This window comes from Bos javanicus, chromosome 11 (genome assembly GCF_032452875.1).
Source record: "Bos javanicus breed banteng chromosome 11, ARS-OSU_banteng_1.0, whole genome shotgun sequence".
Classification (NCBI taxonomy): Eukaryota; Metazoa; Chordata; class Mammalia; order Artiodactyla; family Bovidae; genus Bos; species Bos javanicus.
The window spans coordinates 26,571,271-26,597,968 of NC_083878.1; the positions used below are offsets into that span (position 1 = coordinate 26,571,271).

General features: G+C 36.4%; 1 protein-coding gene across 2 annotated transcripts in view; it reads left to right on the forward strand.

The window, feature by feature from the left end:
• PPM1B (protein phosphatase, Mg2+/Mn2+ dependent 1B) overlaps window positions 1-8,971 on the forward strand; it is a 94,361-nt gene extending 85,390 nt beyond the window's left edge. Inside the window, exons 6-7 of one of the 2 annotated variants that reach the window (XM_061432226.1) lie at window positions 7,932-7,976; window positions 8,883-8,971. In XM_061432226.1, coding sequence (XP_061288210.1) covers window positions 7,932-7,976 — 45 coding nt within the window. In that variant the 3' untranslated portion in view covers window positions 8,883-8,971. Of the gene's footprint in view, window positions 1-533; window positions 2,281-7,931; window positions 7,977-8,882 lie in introns of those variants that run through there. The other variant, XM_061432227.1, reaches the window with a different exon arrangement.
• Window positions 8,972-26,698: the final 17,727 nt, after the last annotated feature.

Sequence of the window (26,698 nt, forward strand, 5' to 3'; positions counted from 1 at the left end):
ATCAGAGATTAGTAATGCAAGAAGTATAAGATATTTTAAATAGTGGTGGCAGATATGAGCTTGACTTTGCTAAAATGAGTTTTTAAAATACAAACAACTAAGTCACATTAGAGTATTTTTTAAAACAATTGTGTTTGTAGAACATTTTAACTTTGCTTTTTCATGTTTTATATTTATCATGTGTCTAAAGTTGCTTAAGGTACCATAAGTTGAAGCTTTGGAATCTTTGTATATAGCTGATGTTTTGATCTGTTTTTCCAATGCCAGAATATTTTTAAGTGGTTTGAGAAAGAGGAAGTCATTTGGTGGAAAGGGGAGGAAAAAACCCAACCAGTTTTCTATCTATATTAGATAGATCCATGTGTGTATACACACAGTATACAATACACACAACTCTCTCTGTAAAAGTACCTTTTCAGACAAAGAAAGGAAGGTAACTTGTTCATCTGATTTTGTTTTCTTTTGAAATTCAGTCCAGCCTGGAAGTGGTGTAGGTAAATAGTAATAATATTCTTCCTTTTCTCTTCCTGTAGGGTGCTGGAGATCTAGAAGACCCATGGTAGCCTTATAAACCTTCTAAAATGCTTTTGATTCTGAAAATTGGGGGAAAAAACTTTTAATCACAATTTTCTTCAATACAAGGGAAAAATATTCTTGTGGATTCCCAGCGTTTTGTGATATGAGCAGAAAATCATTAGCATTTCCCATCATTTGTTCATATTTGTGTTTTCCGGTAATTGCCACTTGTAGCATTGCCTGTACTACAGTATTTTTGCCAGCCTCAGACATACTGGTTACATCTGTATTGAACTTTTGACCCTAGAAACCAATGGAGTTATTTCACCACAAATAACGAATATGCCTGAGGTGCATGGGAATATAGTTAGCTGTACTCTGAAGATACATTTTTTTTTTTTTAACTAAGGCACACAACATATAAGCATGTAAGAGTAAAGAACTGTATGAGATGTTCCTTTTTTCAGTTCACCAAGTTGGAAGCCTTTTGCAGCTCTGTGGCTTAAAATTTCATTTGAGCAATTTACTATAGGATTTATATTTATTATTAATTGTTATTTAATTTTTTTCCAATTTTACCTGTATTACCAAACTGGGTTCTCCAATAATGTCCAAATTGTAATGTTGCCTGCTTCAACATAAAGTGTATTTGGCAATAATATTATAAACCCTTACAAATTTTATGCATGTATCTACTACATCCTTCAATTCTCACTAGAAAAATCTCTTGAAACCAAATGGATTAATTTATGGCTATTTATAATTTGCTTTGACATCTCACTGCTGCAAATTTTTTTAAATGATGAAATTTGCCTTTATAATGTAAATTGTGATTTTTGTTTTACATGTGGGTTTCTATAGTTTTAATTTTTCAGCTTTTAAGATACAACAGGTTTTGTGTAATTTGGTATAATTTTTAATTGTTTACGTTATTTTAAAAGCTCAGAATATCACATTGAAATGACTATAAATACATTTAAAATTATCTATTTTAGATCTAAGGAAATATTACAGAGATATTTTCATGGGTTCAGTAACCTTTCATTTTATAACATTGGGCACGGTACGGAGTGGCTGTCACATAAGGTACTTGAAGATTATTAGTTTAATTCTATTTTTACAATAACCTTGAATTCTTGAATTCTTTTGAGTTTTGCATGTATCCAGTTAATGCTGAACGTGAAGAGTGAAATATTTATCTAAAAGGAGCGTGGGGGGAGGAGAAGCAATGAATGTATCCATTTGTACATGGTGTACATGTTGTGGATGCTTTGTAACGTTTTCCTATCTGTTCAGATTGTGTTTCAGCAGGATGTAATTGCCCTTGTGTGTAGTTGAAATGAGTCATCATCTGGTCCTGTGTGAAATGGAATTCATGGTATTTTCTGTAACATTTTCCTGAAGCTGTTTCTGGAGAGCCACACATTTAAATACAGCTTTCTTGATCATTTCGATTTATTGTGCACCTGATTTTTTGGTCTAAAAGGAATTATTGCCACAACATATTTTATTTATTCTTTAGATTTTAGCCTTGTAAGTTAAAGTGCTTTACATGATGATGTTAAAAGCTATTTGTCCCTTGACCGGGTTTGGGGGGGGTTGTTAAAAGATAGGGAATGAAGAATGCAAAATGGTTGTTGTTCAAACTGTCCACTCTGATCCAACCCTGTACTGATAGTACCTTTCCAGTATGATATTGTGATGTTTCATACAATGCAGTGAACATAACCAACTTGTTACCTAAATAAAGACTTGATAAAAACAGTGTGACATATTACTATTTTGTATGCTATTTAAAAATAAAAGTTCAGCTTTGTATGTTATCGTAAACATCTGATATAGTTAGAATATTTGTTATAAAAAATTTCATACAAAACCATGTAGGGGAGTTACAATTAAATCCAAGGAGGTATTAACCAAACTCTGTAGGACAATACTAGTTAACCCCTTATCCACTCCAAAAACATTTTTATACTGTTTTAAGAAATCTTTTTCAGGGGACTTTGTGGCCATGGAAATAAAAATTCTGTGTGAGTTAGCAAAAGAAACACCCATATTCAGTATTTACTAATCTAAATTCCATAGTCTAGCTGTTCTCAGCTGTTTTTGTTATCAGGACCCATTTATATATCTAAAAATTCAAGATCCCAAAGGACTTTTTGCTTTTGTGGGTTTTGTGTGTTGTATAGAAGTTAAAACCAAGAAATTTTGCATATTATTTTAATTCATTAAAGATAAAACCATTACCTGTTAAATAGCATGTTCTATTAAAATAATTATTTTCCAAATCTAAACAATTTAATGTGAAAAAAATAGCACTAGTTTTCATTTTTGTAAATCCTTGAATGTTGACTGGATTCTCTTATTTACTTTTGCATTCAATCTGTTGCCGTGTGGCACTGTGTTCGCAGTATATAATGAACTCTGGCCTCACACAAATAAGTATTGGAAAAGAGTATTTTATTTTAATATCTTCAGATCATTATGGATATTCCTCTTTGATACATTATCAGAACATCAGAGCAGGTAGCTTCTTAAAGATTCGTTGTAATATGAAATCTGAAACTTTATTGTCAGCTTTGTTCTCTGTTACATTAAAATCCATTTGATCTGTCTTGCATTGTAAATAGTGGATCTTTGACATTTGCATGATTTTATAACATGCCTTGGTCATTTGGAAAATACTGGTTCATTAAGTTAATGCAGTTCTTTCTAGAATATTGGCATCTGATTATGGTGTGTTTAATTTTTTTTAATATAACTGATCTCATCAGAAAAATCTTTTTTAAGTATTAGAAAGCTGTCAAGCTCATGATGATGGATACAGATTTTTCAGAATTTTAATTTTCATTTGAAAGGTGAAATGTTATCATTGGCAACAAATATTGTCAGTTGTTTTCAGTATATAACAGGCTTTCTTCATTTCAGAGAAAATGCTGAATTACCACTGTCTGTCAGTCATTCTTTCAAGTAAAAATGGTGTTCATGTAAAGTGGCCGCTAGTTCAGCACACATGTCTCACACTTGAGCATGCTGTAGAGCCAGCACTTCTCATTTCACCATAATAGGATATTAAAAAGATGTATACTCAAGGGTAGAGGTATAATGAAATTTTTAGGACTTTCTTTGTTAACTGAAATTCCCCACCCCCCGCTTTTTTCCCCTTCTGTGAGTACGAGGAAAATAGTGACTAGCTTGATGCTAGTGTCATGATTCATGCTGAGGTGCCTGCAGCTTTGCCCACCATTTCTCTTGCCCAGTCAGTGCAAATTTTGATACTTTGAGAAAGAATAAATACTAGTATTATTACGAAAATAGTTTTGATTTCTTGGACTTGCTTGAAAGAGTCTCTGGGACCCCTAGACTTTAAGATTTGCTGCCCTCATCCTGTTGGACAGCTTGACAGTATTCCCAACATTACAGTGTAATAGTAGATGAATCCGAAGACATACAGATTTGATACGAAATTTACTTGGGGGAAAAGATGATGTTTATGTAGTTACCATTACACTGATCCTTAGCAAGATAAAGTGGAATCTTTATATTGTGGCATTTTTTTCTCCCAGAAGTTTCCTGTAATGGGTTTCAACTTGGAAAACTCGTGATGTTTGTATGGCATAGATTTGGATCATTTTAATCTTTTAAGATGACTTCTGTTATAGACTTGTGTTACTTCTTTTGAGAAGGTCTCGGTTCTATATTGAATTTTTAAATTCATATTTTGAATAAAATTATTCACCATGACTGAGATGTCATTTCAGGTTGGCCCAATAAAAACAAGTCTTTTCTTGTTTAATGTTGATTAAGTGGATTGTGGTTTTATGCTGAATTTTTGTTGTTAGATTTTTTGATTTTCTCAACATTCAGCAAGGTTGGGGAAACTTACCATGGAGATTGTTTTTTTAAAAGCACACTTGGGAATTTCCCTTGCGGTCCAGTAGTTAGGACTCTGTGCACAGGTTTGATCCCTGATCAGGGAACTAAGATCCTGTGAGCTGCACGGCACTGCCCCTCCTACCCACCTCCACAAAAAAACCCTCTTGATTTCTGTTATACATTTCTTGTCCAATTTTGAGGCATGGTACTCATAATATTTACTTAAGATACTTTAAATGTGTTTGGGTAGCCAAAAATGACTGCAACTCTGATTTCTCCCTGAGTCAGGTTTATTTTCAGATGCGTGGGTCTCAGTCAGGTGTTACTTTTCATAGTGCTGTCAGGCAGTTCATGTTGCTTGAATTAAACTGAGTTTTAATTGAGATTAACCTGAAGACATCCATTGAGTTTCTTTTGCTAGCCAAGTATTATCCTTGTCTTGAGTTTAGATTCATTTTAAAATGACATCTCATATTCACATTTCCTCTTCCAAATTGCCTTTATTTGTGCTTTGAAATTAAACTGGTTTGATAAGACAAAGCATTTGATAAAAGATTTTAGAACACAGTCTGTTTTGGGTAGCTAAATAGTATTACTGAAAAATAGCATACTGTGGTTTTCATATATTAAGACAATGCACAGTGTGCATAAAATCTGTTAAGATAGTCAAATGCTAATATAGTAATCATTGAGACCAAAATTTTTAAGTTATTTCAAAGAAATCCTGAGAGTTACTTGGTTTTGCAGATCAATTCTTAGGTGCACATTCTAGCAATTTGCATTGTCCTTTTTTTTTTTTGGCTTGCCGGCTCTTAGTTTCCTGACCAAGGATTGAATCTGGGCTCAGAGTGGTGAAAGTGCCAAGTCCTAACCACTGGACTGCCTAGGAATTCCCATGCTTTTTCATTTTTTATGCTCAATTGCTGTGTGAGTTTTTTTTTTTTTTCTATTCAACATTGGGCATTATTCTGTAAGGCTTAATGAAAATGCTAAGCAAGTGTTTATTTTTGCCCATTATTCTGGTGACTCCAGTACTGTTATGCTATATTGTGATCAGAAGTAAAACAGTGTAGCTACTAATATAAAAGTTGCTTTTCAGACAACATCACCACTGATTCCCCTTCTGCTAGCTTTCCTGGCAATGATATCTTCTCTCCCTTATTTCCTGTTTGTTTTATTCTACCTGGCAAACATTTCTATTTTCCACTCAGACATAACTGGTAGCTGTGCTCTTCTAATTCAGGAGCGAGAGGGTGCATGATTTTGGTATTAACGGATTAGTAATTATTTCTTTTACCTCTTAGTATCCACAACCCTAGTGAAGCACACAAGAACCATAACTTATTAAATATAAGTAGAAGAATCAAAGATAGGGGTTTTCTCCCCCTTGACTATGAAATCCCTGCACAATAATGTTGGCAATATTCATCTTTTTAGTGATTAAATCTATACAGCAAAGGTATTTTTTTTTAACCCTATAATATCCACCTGCATTTAAAATACTTGGACATGTATTTGAGGTGAAGAACACCAGTACAATCCAAGAATTACTCTAATATATGGATCTGACTGCTTTCCCTTTCCTGAGTCATTTATGCTTATTTTCAATTGTGCACTCATTATGAAGAGATGGTTTTGCTTCATTTCTAAATCTTGAAGACATGAAGTACACTTTATTTTGACAAAATTCCACAGTAACATGATTTAAAAGACCGTGTCACTTATTTTCATGATGTTTTGCCTATGAATAAGCATCTTATAAGTAAATTGATATAGAGCTTATTTAAAAGATTTGTATTTAATATTTACTATTAAGATTAGTCTTAGATAAGACTGGTTAGTTATTATAGCACTTGGATGCTATTGAAGTATACTCCTAAATTGAACATTAGTGGATTTAATTGTTACAGTTTCTTTAGGAACTACAAAGCTTTTCATGAAGAGTTGACATTTTAAAATTATGTGTAGTCAAAAAATAAGAGTCTTAAGAATTTTCATATATGGTTTACACTGTCTCTAAAATGTTACAATTACCAAAGGAAGTTCTGGAGTTCCAAATCTCAACCTCCAGAGCAGTTCTGCTTTTTTCTGTTGTTGAGATTCCATCTAAGATTTCATTTGAATGAAAGCTCTTTGGAAAATTTGAAAACCATTAGGCTCAGAGAATGTATTGGTGGACTTAGGCAGAGGAAACTAGTAGTATTTGTTTTGCAAGAAAGGAAACTGAAGTGTTTGGCTGAGCTATGAACAGTATTTACAGGTGTTGATTGAGTTATCTACCTGAATATTATCATTGTTGCATTTAGAAGAGGGGAGAGGAGGTGGTGTTGAGCACTGCCCACTACCACCTACCATAAGAGATCAGTCGCCTCATAACTCGCCCCACACTGTCTACCCACCATGTTTGGTTAGTTTGGATTTTGCAGGGTGGATTATGGGAGAGGAGAAGGTATTATTCCCAATATCAGGTTTGAATTTATTCACACTATTACCTCTACATTCCCCACCTCTTCCATAAAACAAGCTAACAGTTAAGTAAACTGGTTTATTTTTGCTGAGAGAGATTTAGATTATTTACAACTTTTTACTGTTACAAAACACTAATGCGATAGGCATCCTGGTGTATGTCCCTTGAGTATGTGTACTAGTGTTTCTCTAGTATTTGCCTAGAAATAAAATTACTGGGATTACTGAGTATGCTTATCTTCAAGTTAATATTGTAAATGCCTTATACTCAAGGTGTGCTAACTTCCACTTCCACTAGAAATCTATGAAAATTCCTGTTCCTCTGTTCCTCCTCATCCTCAGTAACACTCAGTAAAATGGTCAGTCTCTAAATTTGCCAGTCATTTGAACATGAAATAATAATCTGATTTGCATTTCTAGTTACATGTGATGCAAACATCTTTTCTGTGTGTGTTGGCTATTTGTTGAATGCCCATGACTTTTACCTACTTTTCTTTGGGATTATCTTTTTCTCATTTATTTGTAGTTTTATTTATTTTCTATGTAGTGAGGATACTAGTCCTCTGTTATACTTTGTAAAGTGTTGCTCTCAGTTGTGTCCGACTCTTTGCAGCCCCACTGACTGTAGCCCACTGGGCTTCTCTGTCCGTTGGGTTTTCCAGACGAGAATACATCCTAATTCCTGAAAAGCTACAAACTCAAAGGCATAGAATTGCACCTCCCCCACCTTACAGCATACTACCCTGTGTCTGCTTTTTCTTAGTGTTTTTTTGTTTCTATGCCAGCTTTTCCTATAGGCAGAATACAGGTTTTTAATCACTGTGATTGGAGAGAGACAAGAGAGAGCTAAGATGGTCTGATCTGAAGAGTACTGGATAGTTCTTGGTCAAAAATAATTCTTTTATTTTCCGTATATTGTTTTAAGAATATAGTGGGGTTTATTTTTTTTTTATTTTACTTTAAAAAATATATGAAGTAAAATTTAAGTGAAAAGATGTTCAATTTGAGTTTTGAGAAGTTTCTTGGTTTTTTTAAGTTTCAATAGTTTAGAACGTTATCATTTTCTTCAACAGTTTGAACCTTCAATTGTATACTTAGACAGTCTTTTCACATTCTGAGTAAGTATTTACATGTATTTTCTTTTACAAATTTGGCCTTTTTATTATAAATTTGTAATATAAATGGAACTATTTATAGAGTATTACTCCGCTCCTAAAATCTAATGTAATATTTTCCATTATTCCCTCACAGTAGCTGATACATAAAGTTTTTGTTTATTTGAAAGTGCCCTTTTACTATATATTCTTGTGAAAATGAAGTCGCTCAGTCGTGTCCGACTCTTTGTGACCCCATGGACTGTAGCCTATCAGGCTCCTCCGACCATGGGATTTTCCAGGCAAGAGTGTTGGATTGGATTGCCATTTCCTTCTCCAGGGGATCTTCCCGATCCAGGAATCAAACCCGGGTCTCTCCCGCATTGAAGGCAGACGCTTTACCGTCTGAGCCACCAGATATATTCTTGTATATACTTGTATTTTTATGAACATTCTATTTCATTGCTTTGTATTGTATACCAGTGTGTCATCTAAGTTATCATTGTTTTATTTTTTTTAGTCTGATAGGGAGAGTGCTCCCTTCTTAATCTACTTAAATAAAAATTGAACGTTTATTCTTCCAGATGACCTTTTTAATAATTTGGCCAAGATTTCACTGCCAAATAAAAATCCTGTAATTTTGAGTTGTTATGTGGTAGATTAATTTGGGGGTTTCTAGCAGAGATGAGTTCCATTCCAGAATTAGTGCTACATCTTTTTACATAGATATATTTCTTAGTGCCCCAGTAAAATTTTTATCTTTTTCTTCATATGTTCTATACACTTACTAAGTTAATTCCGTATTTTATATTTCTTACTGTATTGTGAATGAACTGTTTTTCTTCCAATTTATTTTTAATTTGTACCTTCTTAGACAACTGATTTTTAATCACTTACAAAAACCATTTCAATTTCTATCATTTCCACCAGATGGCAGTCTTGGGCACGTCCACTTGTAAACCCGCTGAGAACTCTGGTGACAAGAAAGGCAGTGACTGGCAGACCTTACAAGCCCTTAAAAGTACAAGAACAAAAATGTTTTTCGTAAACCTGAAAGAAAAACGAACCCAACATTATGTAATTATAGTATTTATACTGCTATTAACCTGTAATCTTAGAGCCCGTTAATGAAGGCAGAGAACTGTCACTGTAGCTTTCAAAATCATATTTTTCTCTGTCCTTGTGATAAATCCCTGTGGCTTCTTGGCAGTACTTTTGCTTTTATTCCGGAGACTTTCATGGTTAAAGGCAGGCTATATTTAATAAATATCATTATTGTTTCCCCTCTCCTAAAAGCACCATTTAAATCAGAAGTTACTGGATTTCTAAATGTTTATGTAAGAGCATCTTGTGACTCTTTTATGATGCCCAGAACTCATTTGACATATGAGGTACAGAGTTAATAGCTAATACAAAAGGAAGTAGGTTTGTAACTGGCTTGTTCTACATGCATACACATCTTAATAAATCCCTTAAATTAGACGCTTTTTAGCTTAATTTTGGTGACTTCAGAGACTTATGTTTAGGAATATAGAAAGGAGTGAATGTCTTGATCAGACAAGGAATTGGCTCAAGTGCTTTCTCATAGATGCTTTTCCCAGTGGCCCAAAGAGAGCACCTTTGGACAGCAGTACCTCGCCTAGGTAAGCTCCCCTTTGTACCTTCATTACAGTTCCATTTGCTACTTTACTTTTACGTAATCAGTAGTAAGTGACTGGACAGTAACTGTACATTCCCTTTCCGAGAGATTTTATCTCTGCTCTGAGATTGAAAGGTGCAAAAAAAGTATTACAAGAAGAAAAAGAGCAGGTTTGGTACAATGGTATGCCAAGGTTAATTCTTGCTTTTCCAAGAAAATTGATATAAATATCCTAGGAGGTGATATAGAAAAATTGCTGACAGATGGTAAATAATTTCTTTAGGGAAAATCGTGGAAAAGTTTCCTTTCTCAGTCCCTGATGATTCTAGGATGTAGTTACGTGAAATAGCAAATTTCTTTCATGTAGTACATGCATTTATTCATATTTTGTGTGATCTCTGAGAATGAATGTTGAAATGGACTTCAGGGAATCCTGTGCAGTAGTTATGCCTGGAGGTTTTGTGTAGTGTAGTGTAAAACATACCTTTAATTAATTTTAAGATAAAATTGAACTTGGTTAGTTCGTACCACACATTTCCAAATGGTTTTGAGTAACCTAAATTATACAAATAGATCCATAAGTTAAATAAACCTGAAAGATTGGCTATGTAAAATTATTCTTGACAGCCAATGTTTGTTTATGTAATATTTTTTAAGGCTTTTTCAGGATGGGACACACATGAATCTGGCAGTTAAGAATGTGTAATAGAGTACACACTATTACAGTGTATTAGTGTATATACTACACTTGTCAAATGCCTTTCACCGTCAAAAGTTTACATGTCAATGCTGATTAACAACTTGGGGAAATTTCACATCAGCGAGCAACCCACAAACAGTGTCTGTCAGTTTGAGAGAGAAATACGCCCATAAAGCAAACTGAATGATTTGTAATTTCATATCGTCAAACATTTTAAACACAGTAGTCCTGAAGACTTGTCATCTGTGTGTTCTTCAAAGAGTAATTTTATAATGGGACAGATCTTTAAATATGTTTTTATGAGGTCTCCAAGTTGATTCCCTATGTACCAGATAGGCCTTTAGAAGCTCTGATTGGGTTCTCCAGGGGCCAGAATCTACTTCTATTTGAGGGCAGCTCTGCCTATCCTGGTTGGTTCTTCCTGTCATTTGTCTCATGAACCCCTTGGGGCCAAACATTTAAGCACAGCTCTTACAGTGACTCGCAGTATCTTTTCTAATTCTGTTAACTTCCCTGATAGATTGTGGCTTCAGTTGTCTCTACCATCCAAACTTCAGTTTTCCAAAGGCTCTAGTTTTCTTTTTTGCTTAAAGTATACAACCCAGAACAGAACCAATATAGGTAGCAGAACATGGTCCTTTGTTCTAGTTACTGCTCTTTTGTTCTTCGACTTAACACTCAATGAACTAGCTTTTCTGACATCCACATGAAAATGAGTCTTTGAGGTTAATTATGTTTACTACTGTTAATAGTCTTTCCCCATCCTGTACTTGTGCAGTTGGTGTTTTGTTCAACCTGCTTTGCAGGACCTTCATTTTTTCTAAGTTTTCTTGTGTTAGATTTATTAACCTTTTGAAATGTTTTGGGAATCATCTAAGATATATATACTATCTTACTCTTTTCCATCACCCCAAAGTTTGAAACTTGAACATTCAATATTGAATGAAACAAGTCTGAGGACAATGACCTAAGAAACTTCTCTTTGATATGATATAAATTGACCAATGTTTTAAGCAGCATCCATTAGGTAAAAAATTTAGCAATTTACTGATTCATCTATCAGCCTGTTTCTCTCCAGGTTTGTCTGTGAGAGCATCATGGATCTTACATTCCTTGCTGAAGTCCTGCATTTCTTAAATGTTAGTCAAGTAACTGCCCTCCAAAGTTCATGAAGTACCTGCTGATACTTGGTGAACAATGTTCTCTTGCCAAAAGGCTTAAGAAACATCATTGTAAGTAAGGTTTTATTCTAGGGCCTTTCCTGGGATCAGTGTCAAGTTGTTGCCATCTTTTACCTCTTATAAAAATCGGAAAGATTGTCACGCTTTCTAGTAGAAGGCCAGTACCCCCTTTCCCACTTTTATATAACTACAGTGGGTCACCTAGAAATATTCTTAGGTTTCCAGGATCATTTTCTTGTTTTCCATTAGCATAAAATAGGAAATCAGTTTCTTATTGGCCTTATCACTTCTGTATAATTCAATTTATTTGGTGTTTTCACTTTGACCCTATTCCCATAGGCCCAAGCAAATTTATTTATTTTTGCTTATAGTGTTCCTTGCATCATTTATATGTTTTTGAAACTCTGAACTTGTTACATTTTTTCCTGTGTAAACTGGTGGTTCTTGTTTTGTTGTTGTTTTATATTGCTTTTAGTTACGTCTCCCTTTTTATTCTGTATATATATGATTCATCAATTTAAAAAGTATTTTAAAAGTAACCTTTATGCATCTAAAAAAAAATCAAAATTACAACCTGGCCTGAGGCCAGCTGCAGCATGTGAACTGAACAGAACAGGCCACATCCAGAAGATGCTCTTCACATCACAGACACTGGGGCCTTACCTACACAGCTTCGCAGCAAGGGGAAGGAAGGTGTTCTTACCAGTAAAGTCCGTATGGTTATAGTACAGCAAATATCTATCAGGTGACTTGAGAAAAGGAGTCCTTTATAAAGAGCTTTTTAAAAATTTATCAAAGATGCCACATGGGCCAGTAGTAACCCTGGAGCTTTATATTTGTTCTAGGAAATGATGTAACTTCTCTCTTCATATTCTTCCCTGTTTTATATCTTTGTTCCCTTAAAACATGGGGAAAGGTAGCACTGTAAGAGTGTGGCAGAGGAACTGAGCAGCGTATAGGTAATTGCAAAAGACCAGCTTTGGCTTTCTAACCTTGAGTTCAAGAGCCTCTCTAGGATAACATCTTGGGTGCCTTTCTGTCTCTTGTTCTTGACTTTCTCGATTACCAGGGCTTCAAAAATAGCAAGTAAGAAATAACAGGGAAAAAATGCCCCAGGTGTAGACAGCCTTATATATTTCTACAGATATATGAGTTACATATATTGTATGTATAGATAGTATGTTTCTTGGCACCCATTTCTGTACACATGCTATATACTTCAATAAAAATTTATTCCAAAAAAATCTTGGCTGGTGCAGTAAACTTCCTATGTATTTATTTTTATTCATATGAAGGTTTTATCTATTAATGGAACACATGAAAATACTGAGTAGATGCGGTGGGTATGCTTTAGATAGTATGAACTGAAATAGACTCTGTTTTGTGATAAACTCAGGGAGATGGAAAGCAGAGGGGAACCTTCAAAAGATAGCATTTGAATCTCAGGGTAAGCTAAACTAATATAACAAACAGAACCAAACCTGTAATGGTTCAAAAAATAGATTATTTCTTGCTCATGTATTACCAGGTTGAGTGTTCCAGGTGAGGGTGCTTCTTTCTTCTATGTAGTGATTCAAGTCTGAGATTTTTAATCTTGTGGCTGTATCATCACCCAGGGCCTTGTTATCTGTGTCCAACCAGCAGAAGTAGACCGTGAGCAAGGAAAAGGCACCCCTGCTTCTTAAAAGTCTCCTTAAATTTAAAGGGCATTGAAATTTTATATATAAAGCATTATTTTCCAGACACAGTGGAATTAATGTAAACAACAGAAAGATAACAATACACTTAAATAATTCGTATGCCAAAGAAATCATAAGAGAAATTAGAAAATATCTTGGCTAGAATGAAAATAAAAATCATAACAGAAATTGTGGGCTACAGCTAAGGCAGTATTCAGAGGGAAATGTATAGATTTAAACATATATTAGAATGTAGAGTCTCAGTTAACTTTCCAACTTAAGTAAATACAAGTGCAAGAAAAGAAGAATAAGAACAGAAGTCAGTGAAATAGAAAACAAAAAAAGCAAATCAGAAGTTGACTCTTTGTAAATATCAAAGAAGTTGATTAAACTTATAACCAGGCTGATCAGGTAAAAAACAAATTATCAGTGTTTGAAATAAAAGGGGAGATACCAGCATGAATCCTACAGACATTTAAAAAGGAGTATTATGAAATGATTTATGGCAATGAAATTAATACCTTAGAGGAAACATTTGAAAATGAATTAATTCCATGCTGGGAGTAAAATAGAAAAACCATATCATTACATTCAGAAAAAGCATTTGACGAAATTCAAGACCTATTCCTAGTAGAAGTTCTCAGCAACCTACAAATAAAAGGGAATTTGCTCAGCCTGATAAAGAGTAACTAATACCATATTTAACAGTAAAAAACTGAATACTTTCCCTCTAATACACCAAATAAGGCAAGAATGTCTGATCTAAACACATATTCAATACTGTTTGGAGGTTTTAGCCAGTGCAACAGAACAACAAAGAAAAATTGGAAAGATACATATAACTGTCTTTATTTGTAGATGACATGATTGTGTAAGTAGAAGATGATAAACTATAAGATGCTGCTGCTGCTAAGTCACTTCAGTCATGTCCAACTCTGTGCGACCCCATAGACGGCAGCCTACCAGGCTCCCCCATCCCTGGGATTCTCTAGGCAAGAATACTGGAGTGGGATGCCATTGCCTTCTCCAACTCAAATAAGCTTAGCAAGGTCGTCAACAGGATGCAATGTCAATGTACCAAAATATTTTTATATACCAGGAACAAACGAAATTAAAAAATAACACCATAGCATCAAAGACCATGAGATAAATTTTGTGAAGTATGTGTAAGACCTGAACATGGAAAACAAACCATTCTGAGAGAAAGAAAACCTAAATAAATGGAGAGAGAGACCACGTTCTTGGATGAAAGGTTTAATGCACTGGTGGTTTAGTAACTCAGTCATGTCTGACTCTGTGACCTATGGATTGTAGCCCGCCAGGCTCCTCTGTCCATGGGATTCTCCATTCAAGAATACTGGAGTTTGTTGCCATGCCCTTTTCCAGAGGACCTTCCTGACCCAGGGATCGAACCTGGGTCTGATGCATTGGCAGGTATATTCTTTACCACTGATCCACCTGGGTAGCCCTTAATATGATTAACATGTCAATTAAAATTAAACTGACAGATTAAGTGAAACCCTAATCAAAGTACTTAGCAGCCATTTGGGGTAGAAATTAACAAGGTGAGTCTAAAATTCATATATAAATGCAATTGGACCTTAAATAGTCAAAACAGCTTTGATAAAAAGATTATATTGGAGGATATATGCCTGATTGCAAGAATTACTATAAAGTTACCATAGTTAACATGCTTTTGGTATCAAGGTGTATTCATAATCTGCTGGAAACAATGGAAACAGTGACAGACTTTATTTTCTTGGGCTCCAAAAATTCCTGGGCTCCAAAATTACTGCAGATGGTGACTGCAGCCATGAAATTAAAAGTCGCTTACTCCTTGGAGGAAAAGTTATGACCAACCTAGACAGCATATTAAAAAGCAGAGACATTTCTTTGCCCACAAAGGTCGGTGTAGTCAAAGCTATGGTTTTTCCAGTAGTCTTGTATGGATGTCAGAGTTAGACTAAAAGCTGAGCACCAAAGAATTGATGCTTTTGAGCTGTGGTGTTGGAGAAAACTCTTGAGAGTCCCATGGACAGAAAGGAGATCCAACCAGTCAATCCTAAAGGAAATCAGTCCTGAATATTCATTGGAAGGACTGTTGCTGAAACTCAAACTCCAATACTTTCGCCACCTCATGTGAAGAATTGACTCATTTGAAAAGACCCTGACGCTGGGCAAGATTGAAGTCAGGAGGAGAAGGGGACGACAGAAGATGGTTGGATGTCATCACTGACTTGATGGACATGAGTTTGAGCAAGTTCCAGGAGTTGGGTGATGGACAGGGAAGGCTGACGTATTGCAGTCCCTGGGGTGGCAGAATTGGACAGGACTGAGCAACTGAACTGGACACAATAAAGAATCCAAAAATAGACTGTGTGATTATGTAACACCTATATGGTAACTTAATTTTTCATAAAACTGACAGTAATTTGATGGGAAAAAGGAAAGTCACTTCCACAAATAATTCTGGAACAAACATAACTGTATATATATTTTTAATCAACCTTTATTCCTCTGTGTCACACAAAAATTAACTTGAAACACAGACTTAACTGTAAGAACTAAAACAAATTTCTAGACCAAGACACTGAAGGAAAATTGGGTTCAGCAAAGCTCAGATTAGAATAACATCTGCACTTCCAGAGAGAGACACTGTTGAAAATGGAAAGATAAGCCTTAGACAAAACACATCTTGCCTAAGGATTGCTGTTTATAATAGACCACTTTTAAAAACAGGTTAAAATGTTGAAAAACTAAGGGTTTTATCAAGGAAAACATATGAATAACAAATAAGCACCAGTGATCCAAGTTGTTATTAGTCATTCAGGAAGTGCAAATGGTAATACCACCACAACACAGTAGAATGAAGTCGCTCAGTCGCGTCCGACTCTGTGACCCCATGGACTGTAGCCTACCAGGCTCCTCCCTCCTTGAGATTCTCCAGGCAAGAAGACTGGAGTGGGTTGCCATTTCCTTCTCCAGTTATTACTCATTCAGGAAGTGCAAATGGTAATACCACCACAACTCAGTAGAATGACTATAATTAAAAAGATGGGAATTGCCAATAGTGATAATGGGGAGCAAATGGAACACACGCATTGCTCATGGAAAGGTTAAGGTCCAAGGACCTCAGATGACAGTTTGGCAATTTCTCATAAACTTAAATATTATACTAACCTTGTGACTCAGCAATTCCACTCCTAAGTATATACCCAAGAGAAATGAAAACATATCCACACAGAAAACTACATAAATGTTCATAAGCTGTATTATAGTCCAAAATTGAAAACACCTCAGAAGTTCAGCTGGTAAAAGGATAAACCACATCCATACAATGAATGCTAATTAGCAATAAGAGGAACAAATTACTAATCCAAGCAACAACAGGAGTGAAGCTCAAAAGCATTATGCTAATTGAAAGAAGACACAAAAGACTGATTTCATTTATCTGCAGTTTGTGAAAAGGCAAAATTTAGAGACAGCAGATTGATTGTTGCCAGGGGCTAAGGGGAGTAATGGAACTTTGGAGAGTAATGGAGCTGTTCGGTATCATGATTGTGGTGGTGATTACATAACTGTGTACATTTGTCAGAACTCATCCAATCATACACCTGAAAGTGGTAAGTATGCATTTTATATCTCATTCATCTGGCTAAAAGAAAAAAGTAATAATAAAAAGAATCAAAATGTGTTAAGGTAAGTTTGGGTTTATGGGTATTCTCAATGTGTTAATGTAAGTTTGGATTTATGGGTATTCTTTCAAATCTGTTTTGCATTTAATAATTTTAATTTTTACATATTTCCAAAGACATGAACTTGAGATAAAATTCACAAGAGAAGAGTAGTCCAAATTTTGTGCCCTGAGTTACTTTTCACATGGGCTCCTCTATGTGACCTGCTTAGGGTAAATAGCACCAGGGATTTACCATTTATGTATTTATTTAATATCTGTATATATGTATGAATTTATTGTTTGTTTAGTTACTTGATGGTTTTCTTGAGCAACTGCTGGGCTGATGGGGTTGGATGATCAGGAAGCTTTGCTAAGTAATCTATTTAAAGGGACTGAATTACATGACATGGATATAAATTGATCAAGTCCACTTTGTTATATAATCCCATTTGCTACCCTCTCCCACCTGCCGAAAATCAGGAAGACTTACTAATAAAACATAACTTTAAAATTTTGTAAGAGTAAGTAAAATTTTTATTGAAATCCAGCTCTAGAAGATGGCCATAGTTGTTTTCCTCAAAAGCCACAGTTTAGTAACCTTTTAGAACTGTCTCTTTTGCATGGCATCCTCACTAATACGATACTCCTCAAACCAAAACCAATTTCATTTACTACATATAAAGAGCAATTACTCCATAATTACTCCATTTTAAGTATGACTTTCACTTTGATGTTTCCTCAAGCTTGGGAAAATGGAATTCTGCTTTTTAAAGTAAGACTATTGCCTGTCTGGCAAAAAGGTATATAGGCTTAGGCTGGCATCCCTGAGACTTTTGGAGTGATACCTTTTAAAAATAAAAACCCTTTAACATCTTTAGTTGTTATTCTTTATTCTGTAGGTCCAGGGTTGGCAAACTGTCTATAAAGGGCCAGAGAGTAAATATTTTAGGCTTTGAGGACCAAATAGTCTCCATCTCTCAATTCTTCTGTTTTGGCAAGGCACCACAGATAACAAGTGCTGATGGATGTATTCAAATAAAACTTCGTTTATAAAAACATATATAGTTCTGGATTTGACCTGGGACAAAGTTTGCTGACCTTCATTGGAGATCATAAACACCCCGCCAAAGCAAATCTATTTGTTTTGACAAACCAGTCACAGACTCAAATAAACTTAGGTGCTTCAGTGAAAAGAAATAATAATTACAGCAGTGGAGTTCAGGACATGGTACCCCAAAATATGGTGCCTTGATATATTGAACGTTTAAAGCTGAAGGAACTTGAGAAATGGCATGTGCAGGAAGGATACTCTGAACTTCTCTGAAGCAGGTCATAAAAAAATAAAACAGGTCATAAAAAAATCTTGTGAGAGATTTATGCCCTCTCTATGCCAGGAGGAAAGGAACATCTCTGTCTGAAAACAAGGGGACATGGAGAAGACTCCAAATATTAGCTTTGCTAAGTTTCTCCAGATTCCTACGCTTACCTCATACCCTTTGTTCTATTATATCTTTCCACCCTGCATCAAGCTTAGTGTAAAAACACACGGGCTTAACTTTCTTTAAGTTTTCATTTCCTTACTAAGTCTCTTGTGACACATAAAGCTTATGTTCAATGAATTTGTATGCTTTTTTTCATGTTCCTTTGTGTTTTGTTACAGGGGTCTCAGTCAAGAACTTAAAAGGATAGAGGGGAAAGATATTTTTCTTCCCCTATAGAAAATAACAGGAATAAAGTGTTCATTAGGGAGGCTCCACATCAGAAAGTCGAGGTATGCGTGTTCTGCAACTCTGTGTGATTAACTGTGTACAAAAGTGTATAATATCTAGAAAATATGAAGATACTTGTCCGAGCTAGCTTACAAAATACTTCATGAATGTGATTATGACTTTGCTTGGTAAAGTTACAAATGTAGATTTCAGAGAGTAGGTTTTACTTTTATTTTTGTTCCCCTTTCTATGTATAAGATTATGTTTTTTATATATTTAGCCAGTAACCAAAGATGACCACTCTTCTTGCTAAAACAGTGCAACAAATAAAATTCACGCCTGTTGAAGATTTAGTTCCACAATTTTTCACTCTTGTTTGTAAGGAGTAGATAAGGACCTGAGTAACATTGATGACTATAACCTAACACTTTGTGTTGCTCCCTGTATTTAGATCATTTTCCCCAGTTTAAAGCAGAGTTACTGATGAAGGATTAACAGATGATCAATTATGATTCAAGTAGAAATACTATAATTATGCAGAACTTGGAAGAACTAGAAGTCCTGGTCCTCATGGTCTTATCATTCAAATTAAAAATATTTTTGAAGAGAAAACAGAAGAAATAGAAACAAGGATGTGATGGTTTATATTATTATAAAGCTCTGCTTTATAAAGCACAAGCTCTGCTGCTTCTAGTCAGTGTTTACTATGAAAGAGAACTATTATTAATTTTTGTATTAATACTTTTGAATATTAGAATATTTATGTTTAGTGAGATAACTTTCCAGTTGCCTCTTGGAATAACTGAGGATAGAGAAATTATCTCTAAGCAGGTCATTCTTGTGAAGAATAAGAAGTTCCTTTCAGTTCTGTAAATGTAGTGAGTAGACCCCATTGACCTAATACTTAATAGTAATGGTTATTATTATAATGTTAACAATAGCAACTTTTATCAGTGACATAGGCCTCACTCTGCAAATCTCTTTGCTGAGAAGAAAGCTGACCAGCCTTTGTAAAGCAAGCCTGTTAATCACTGGTAGGTAGTTTGTATATGCTATTTAATTAAATTTAAAACTTTAATTAAGTTTTATTTGTATTTAAAATAAATTTTACAATTTAAATGTATTTTATTTATAACAACACTATGAAGCAAGTGTAACAGATGAAACAGCTGAGATCCATTCAAAGAGGCTGAATGCACTTACCAAGACCATGAAGCTTAGAGTGGCTGCTGTCCCTTAGGCAGGGCTTGAGTCTCCTGGTTTGCCACCATTCACCATCCCCTCACTTTATTTTTTTTAATTGAAGTGTTAATTAGTGCTGAAAAGCAAAGTGATTCAGTTATATATATATTTTTCTTTTGATATTCCATTACGGTTTATCATAGGATATTAAATATAGCTCTCTGTGCTATACAGTAGTAGCATGCCCACCTTCCTGTTGAGCCCCGCCCTGCCTCCTCCACTCATTTATGTGCACCATCACAACCTCAAGCACTTGTGGTCCAGGTACCACAGCACTGGCATTATCTGGCAGGTGGTTAGAAATGCAGAATCTCAGGCTTCACCAAAAATCTAACGAATCAGAATCTACATTTTAACAAGATCTCCGGGAGATTCGTATGCAGATTAAAGTTTGAGAAGGCTTGCTGGAGGGGATCTCCAAGGTCCTCCCCCTCCACACACACAAGATTCTGAATGTTGACCATGGGCCAAACCCTGGACTTTTCACTTTGTTAATAGGTACAGCTCTCCGTTTTAGGTGGGAAATCCAAATAAAATCCTATATTAAAGTAACTGCCCTTATAAGGATGGATATACAAATGAATAACACAGTCAGGAATTCTGCAAGGGCTAGATGAGTGTCCCTGGGAGTGGCGGAAGGCGGGTGAAGCAGGGCCTGTAAGAGAGGTGGGAACAAATGTCCTGAACAGGTGTCCCTAGTTGACAATGAGGAGAAGACAGTGAGCGTGGCTGATGGGACTAGAGAGCTTGGTTTGGGGATACTAAGAGAATTAAGTTTAGAAATGTAATAAGTGTGTAGACTGTAGCTTGGACCTCTAGGCTGAGATATTTGGAGTTGATTCTCTTTATAATGAGCAAACATTGATAGCTTTCAAGTTGCCATTTGAGAGTTTTGAGAAAATTAATGGTCTGACAGATTGTGTAGTATGAGTGGGCTTCACTTTAAAGATATATTCACAGTGGTTTTATGTACATGGCTTGATGTGGGTAAAGCACTTTCCCAAAAGTATGACATGTTTAGTGTTTTTTCTGCCTATATTGGCACTTGTTCCTCTGATACATGTTCACAGAGACCCCAACCCAGCACCCAAACCATTCTGAATGTTTCTGGGCTTTGAGGCAAGCCTTGCTGAGAGTGTGTCCATTAAAGGTCAGGGAATCATAAAGCCTCCCCCAGGAATACTGGGTCTGACCTGGGAATTGAAGAATTCGCTTAACATCCAAGGACCACATTTCCGTGGCAGTAGATTACAGAAAATGACGTTTGTGTCCCAATGAAGTTCAAACTCACAGTGTTCTCAGAAGACTGTAGCATTTTAAAAGTAGCATGTGAGTCACACTCTTTGAATTTACAGTGAGACTATTCATGGCAGTACAATGTCTATCAATGCTGATAGTTACAAGTTTTCCAGAACAGCTCAGTGTATCTGTATTTGACATACTGGTCACAGGGTATGTAAGTTGGCATTTAGCTGTTGGGTGCTCTTTTTCAATAGAACTTTGTTAAAGGCCAGATATTATATATTACTGTTTCTTTTATGATTCTGGACTGTTTTGGAAAACAAAGTCTTCAAGCAGTAAAGAATTGAGACATTCCAAGGTTAAAACACTTTATAAATCAGCCCATTACACTGTGAAGTAAATTACATTGCTGGCCAGTGATGTCACGGAAGGACCTAATTATGCTTGTTTGTGTGTGTTGTTTTATTTTGTAATATTTGGCCACCAAGAAGGCACAGTGGTGAAGTGTGACTAACTGTGGCTATGGGGACTTCCCTTGTGGTCCAGGGGTTAAGAATCTTTCAATGCAGGGGATGCAGGTTCAATCCCTGTTCAGGGAACTAAGATCCCACATGCCACAGGGTGACTAAGCTTGCATGCCGCATCAAAGATCCCATGTGCCTCAGCTGAGACCTGATGCAGCCAAAGAAATAAATACATATTTGAAAACAAAAGCAGTGACTTCTGGGTTGACAACAGCCACAGAAATCACCAAGCTGTGAGTATCACAAACTTGGGTCTGAGATACACGGAAACACCTGCCTCTCATCAGGCGGACATAGCCAACTTAGGGCTGCACCTGGTGCTGTAAGTGCCTGTTGGAAATACAAATCAAAGTGCTGTTACAACTCAACAAAAAAATCACATAACCTAATTGTTAAAATGAGCAAAAGACTTGAATAGACATTCCTCCAAAGATGTACATGGTCAACAAGTACATAAAAGATGCTCATGTCACTCATCATCAGGGAAATGCAGACCCAAACCACAGTGATGTGCGACCTCACACTCATCAGGATGGCCACTTTAATAAAATACAGAAAATAATCAGTGTTGGCGAGCATATGGAAAAACTGGAACCCATTGGAACCCTTGTGCACTGTTGGTGGGAATGTAAAATGGTAAAACCGCTAGGGAAAACAGTAAGGTGGTTCCTCAAGAGATTAAAAATTGAACTACCATATAATCCCACTTGTGGGTGTATATCCGCAAGAATTAAAAGCAGGGTCTTGAAGATACTTTTGCACCACCACGTTCATGGCATCATTATTCACAATATCTGAAGGATGGAAGCAACCCAGATGTCTGACAGATGAATGAATAAACAAATGTGGTATATACATACAGTGGAATAACATTTAGTCTTAAAAAGGAATGAAGTTCTTTCACATGCTACACCATGGATGAACCTTGAGGACATTATGCTAAATGAGGTCACAAAAAGTCAAAGATTGTATGATTTTTATCTAAAATAGTCAAATTCATGGAAACAAAGTAGAGTGGCAGTTACTGAGGTCTCGTGGTAAGGAGAAAAATCTGGTTTAATGGGTATCAAGTTTCACATTTGCAAGATGAAAAAGTTCTAGTGGTCGGTGCCACACCAGTATGAATATACTTGACTCTAGAGAACTGTACACTTAAAAATAGTTAATATGGTATCTTATGTGTATTTTTAACTGCAATTTTAAAAAGTATTGTGAAGGTGTGTGTGTTAGAGTAATTGTACTAAAAGTCCAAATAATGGCTTCCCTGTATATCCTTTACTCCGTAACTTCTCACATGGACTCTGGCCTTCGTACATCAAGTACAGTCAAAAAGATGCTATATGACTTCTAAGGCTTGGTCACAAAAAGGATACAGTTTCTGCCTTGCTTTGTTTATTCATTTGGGGCACTCACATTTGGGACCAAGCTGGAATGCTATGAGGAAGCCCAAAGTAGCCAGTGTGGAGAGATGCCATGGAAAGATCCCTGTGGAGAGAACTGAGACCCTCTAGTTGACCCCTTAGCCAGCATCAACTGCACCAGAAAGATACATGGGTAGCAAAAAAAGGCTGAAGAGACACTCAGCAAAACTAGTCAAAAGAAATGTGCAAATTCACTGCAATAAAAGACCACTACCTACAAAAACGAGAATCACAAAAATTAAAGACTGAACATAGCAAGTGCTGGGAAAGATGTGAAAGAACTAGAGCCTCAAACGCTGCTGAAGGTAATGGAGATGGTATAAGCACTTTCTGAAATAGTTTGGCAGTTTTTTAAAAGGTTAAACATATACAATGTACACCTTCCATATGCTCCATCTGTCTGTACCCAAGAGAAAAGAAAACTATATCCTTACAAAGACTTGTGCATGATTGTTCACAACAGTTTTATTTATAATAGTAAAAAAGGGGGAAACCCCCAAATGTTCAGTTATCAACATATATTGTATATTCATAATGGAATACTACTCCATGATAAAAGAATTAACTAAAAAATGGGATACCACTGTTCTAAGAATGGCTTATGTCCAAAACACTGACTACTATAAACATTAGCAAACATGTGTATCAAGAAGGAACTCTTATTAATTGCTGGTGGGAATGCAAAATGACACAGTCACTTTGGAAGACAGTCTGGCAGTTTCTTGCAAAACAGAGTCTTAGCACAAAATCCAGCAATCACACTCCTTGGTATTTACCAAAAAGTTGAATACTTGTGTCCACACAAAATCCTGCACATGATGGTTTATAGAGGCCATATAATTGCCAAAACTTAGAAGCAACTAATATGTCCTTCAATAGGTAAATGGATAAACTGTGGTACATCCAGACAATGGAATATTATTTGGCACTGAAAAGAAATGAGTAAGCCACAAAAAGACATAAGGGCAACTTAAATGCACTTCAGTTAACTTCAATCGCTCAGTCGTGTCCAACTCTTTGCGACCCCATGAATCGCAGCATGCCAGGCCTCCCTGTCCATCACCAACTCCCAGAGTTCACTCAGACTCATATCCATTGAGTCAGTGATGCCATCCAGCCATCTCATCCTCTGTCGTCCCCTTTTTCTGCCCCCAATCCCTCCCAGCATCAGTCTTTTCCAATGAGTCAACTCTTCTCATGAGGTGGCCAAAGTACTGGAGTTTCAGCTTTAGCATCATTCCCGCCAAAGAAATCCCAGGGCTGATCTCCTTCAGAATGGACTGGTTGGATCTCCTTGCAGTCCAAGGGACTCTCAAGAGTCTTCTCCAACACCACAGTTCAAAAGCATCAATTCTTCGGGGCTCAGCCTTCTTCACAGTCCAACTCTCACATCCATACATGACCACTGGAAAAACCATAGCCTTGACTAGATGGACTTTTGTTGGCAAAGTAATGTCTCTGCTTTTCAATATACTATCTAGGTTGGTCATAACTTTTTTTCCAAGGAGTAAGCGTCTTTTAATTTCATGGCTGCAATCACCATCTGCAGTGATTTTGGACCCCCCAAAAAGATAAAGTCTGACATTGTTTCCAGTGTTTGCCCATCTATTTCCCATGAAGTGATGGGACCAGATGCGATAATCTTCGTTTTCTGAATGTTGAGCTTTAAGCCAACTTTTTACTCTCCTCTTTCACTTTCATCAAGAGGCTTTTGAGTTCCTCTTCACTTTCTGCCATAAGGGTGGTGTCATCTGCATAGCTGAGGTCTTTGATATTTCTCCCGGCAGTCTTGATTCCAGCTTGTGCTTCTTCCAGCTCAGCGTTTCTCATGATGTACTCTGCATATAACTTAAATAAGCAGGGTGATAATATACAGCCTTGACGTACTCCTTTTCCTATTTGGAACCAGTCTGTTGTTCCATGTCCAGTTCTAAATGTTGCTTCCTGACCTGCATATAGGTTTCTCAAGAGGCAGGTCAGGTGGTCTGATATTCCCATCTCTTTCAGAATTTTCCACAGTTTATTGTGATCCACACAGTCAAAGGCTTTGGCATAGTCAATAAAGCAGAAAATAGATGTTTTTTCTGGAACTCTCTTGCTTTTTTGATGATCCAGCAGATGTTGGCAATTTGATCTCTGGTTCCTCTGCCTTTTCTAAAACCAGCTTGGACATCTGGGACTTACTAAGTGAAAACAGCTAGTCTGCAAAGACTTATAAGGTATTATTTTATCTATATGGCATTCTGGAAAAGGCAAAGCCCTAGACACAGTAAAAATATTGGTAGTTGCCAGCGGTTCAGGGGGATGGAGGGATGAATATGTCACATATTCATGAAATATGCTTCAAGCACAGGGTATTTTTGAGAAAGTGAAACAATTTCATCTGATGCTGTAATTGTGATGTGTAACTGTGCATTTGTCAAAACTCTTAGAACTGTACAACGTGTACAACACGAAGTTCGTTCAGTTCAGTCACTCAGTCATGTCCGACCCTTTGCGACCCCATGAACCTCAGCTTGCCAGGCCTCCCTGTCCATTACCAACTCCCAGAGTCCACCCAAACTTACGTCCATCGAGTGAGTGATGCCATCCAACCATCTCATTCTGTGTCGTCCCTTTCTCCTCCTGCCCTCAATCTTTCCCAGCATCAGGTCTTTTCCAATGAGCCAACTCTTCTCATCAGGTGACCAAAGTATTGGAGTTTCAGCTTCAGCATCAGTTCTACCAGTGAACACCCAGGACTAATTTCCTTTAAGATGGACTGGTTGGATCTCCTTACTGTCCAAGGGACTCTCAAGAGTCTTCTCCAACACCACAGTTCAAAAGTATCAGTTCTTCGGTGCTCAGCTTTCTTTATAGTCCAACTCTCACATCCATACATGACCACTGGAAAAACCATAGCCTTGACTAGATGGACCTTTGTTGACAACATGAAGAGTGAATCTTAATGTAGAATAATGGATCAATAATGGATCAATATTGATTCATCAATGTACATCAAATGTACCACATTAATAAGGGAGAATGAGGACATAGAAGAGAGGGGAGTATATGAGAACTCTGTAGAACTACAGCTCATTTTTTTCTGTACAACTGCAGCTTTCTGTAATATATTAGCTAATACAAAAAGAATGAAATATTGATACACACAAGACAGATAAATGTCAAAATAATTATGCTGAGTAAAAGAAACCAGACAAAAATTACATACTGTATGTATGATTCTGTTTATATAAAATTCCAGAAAATGCAAACCGATCTATGGTGATAGAAAGCAGATCAGTGGTTGCCTAGGGACAGGCATAGGTGCTGGGGGGTGAGAGAGAGGTGTAGGGAGAGATAGGAGGGAGCGAATATGAAGAGGCTAGAGACACTTTTTGCAGCTGATGGACATGCTCATTATTTTGATTGTGGTGGTGGTTTCATGGGTGTATATGCATGTTAAAACTTGTCAAATTGTGTGCTGTAAATTTGCAGTTTGTCAGTTATCCCTCAATAAAGTTGTTTTTTAAAGGCCAAGCCAAAAAGTAACCCAATCATGTATTAATCCCATGACACTGTAGTTGTTCATAGGCCAGTTTGAATGACCTGGACCACATTCCACTGATCCTGGCTGGGCTCACTCAAGCATCTGTGGTCAAACGGCTGGGTGCTGGGAACTGACTAATCTAGAGGACCATGGATAGGAAGGTTCCGTAAGGGAAGGCCCTTATCTCCCACATCCTACAGCAGA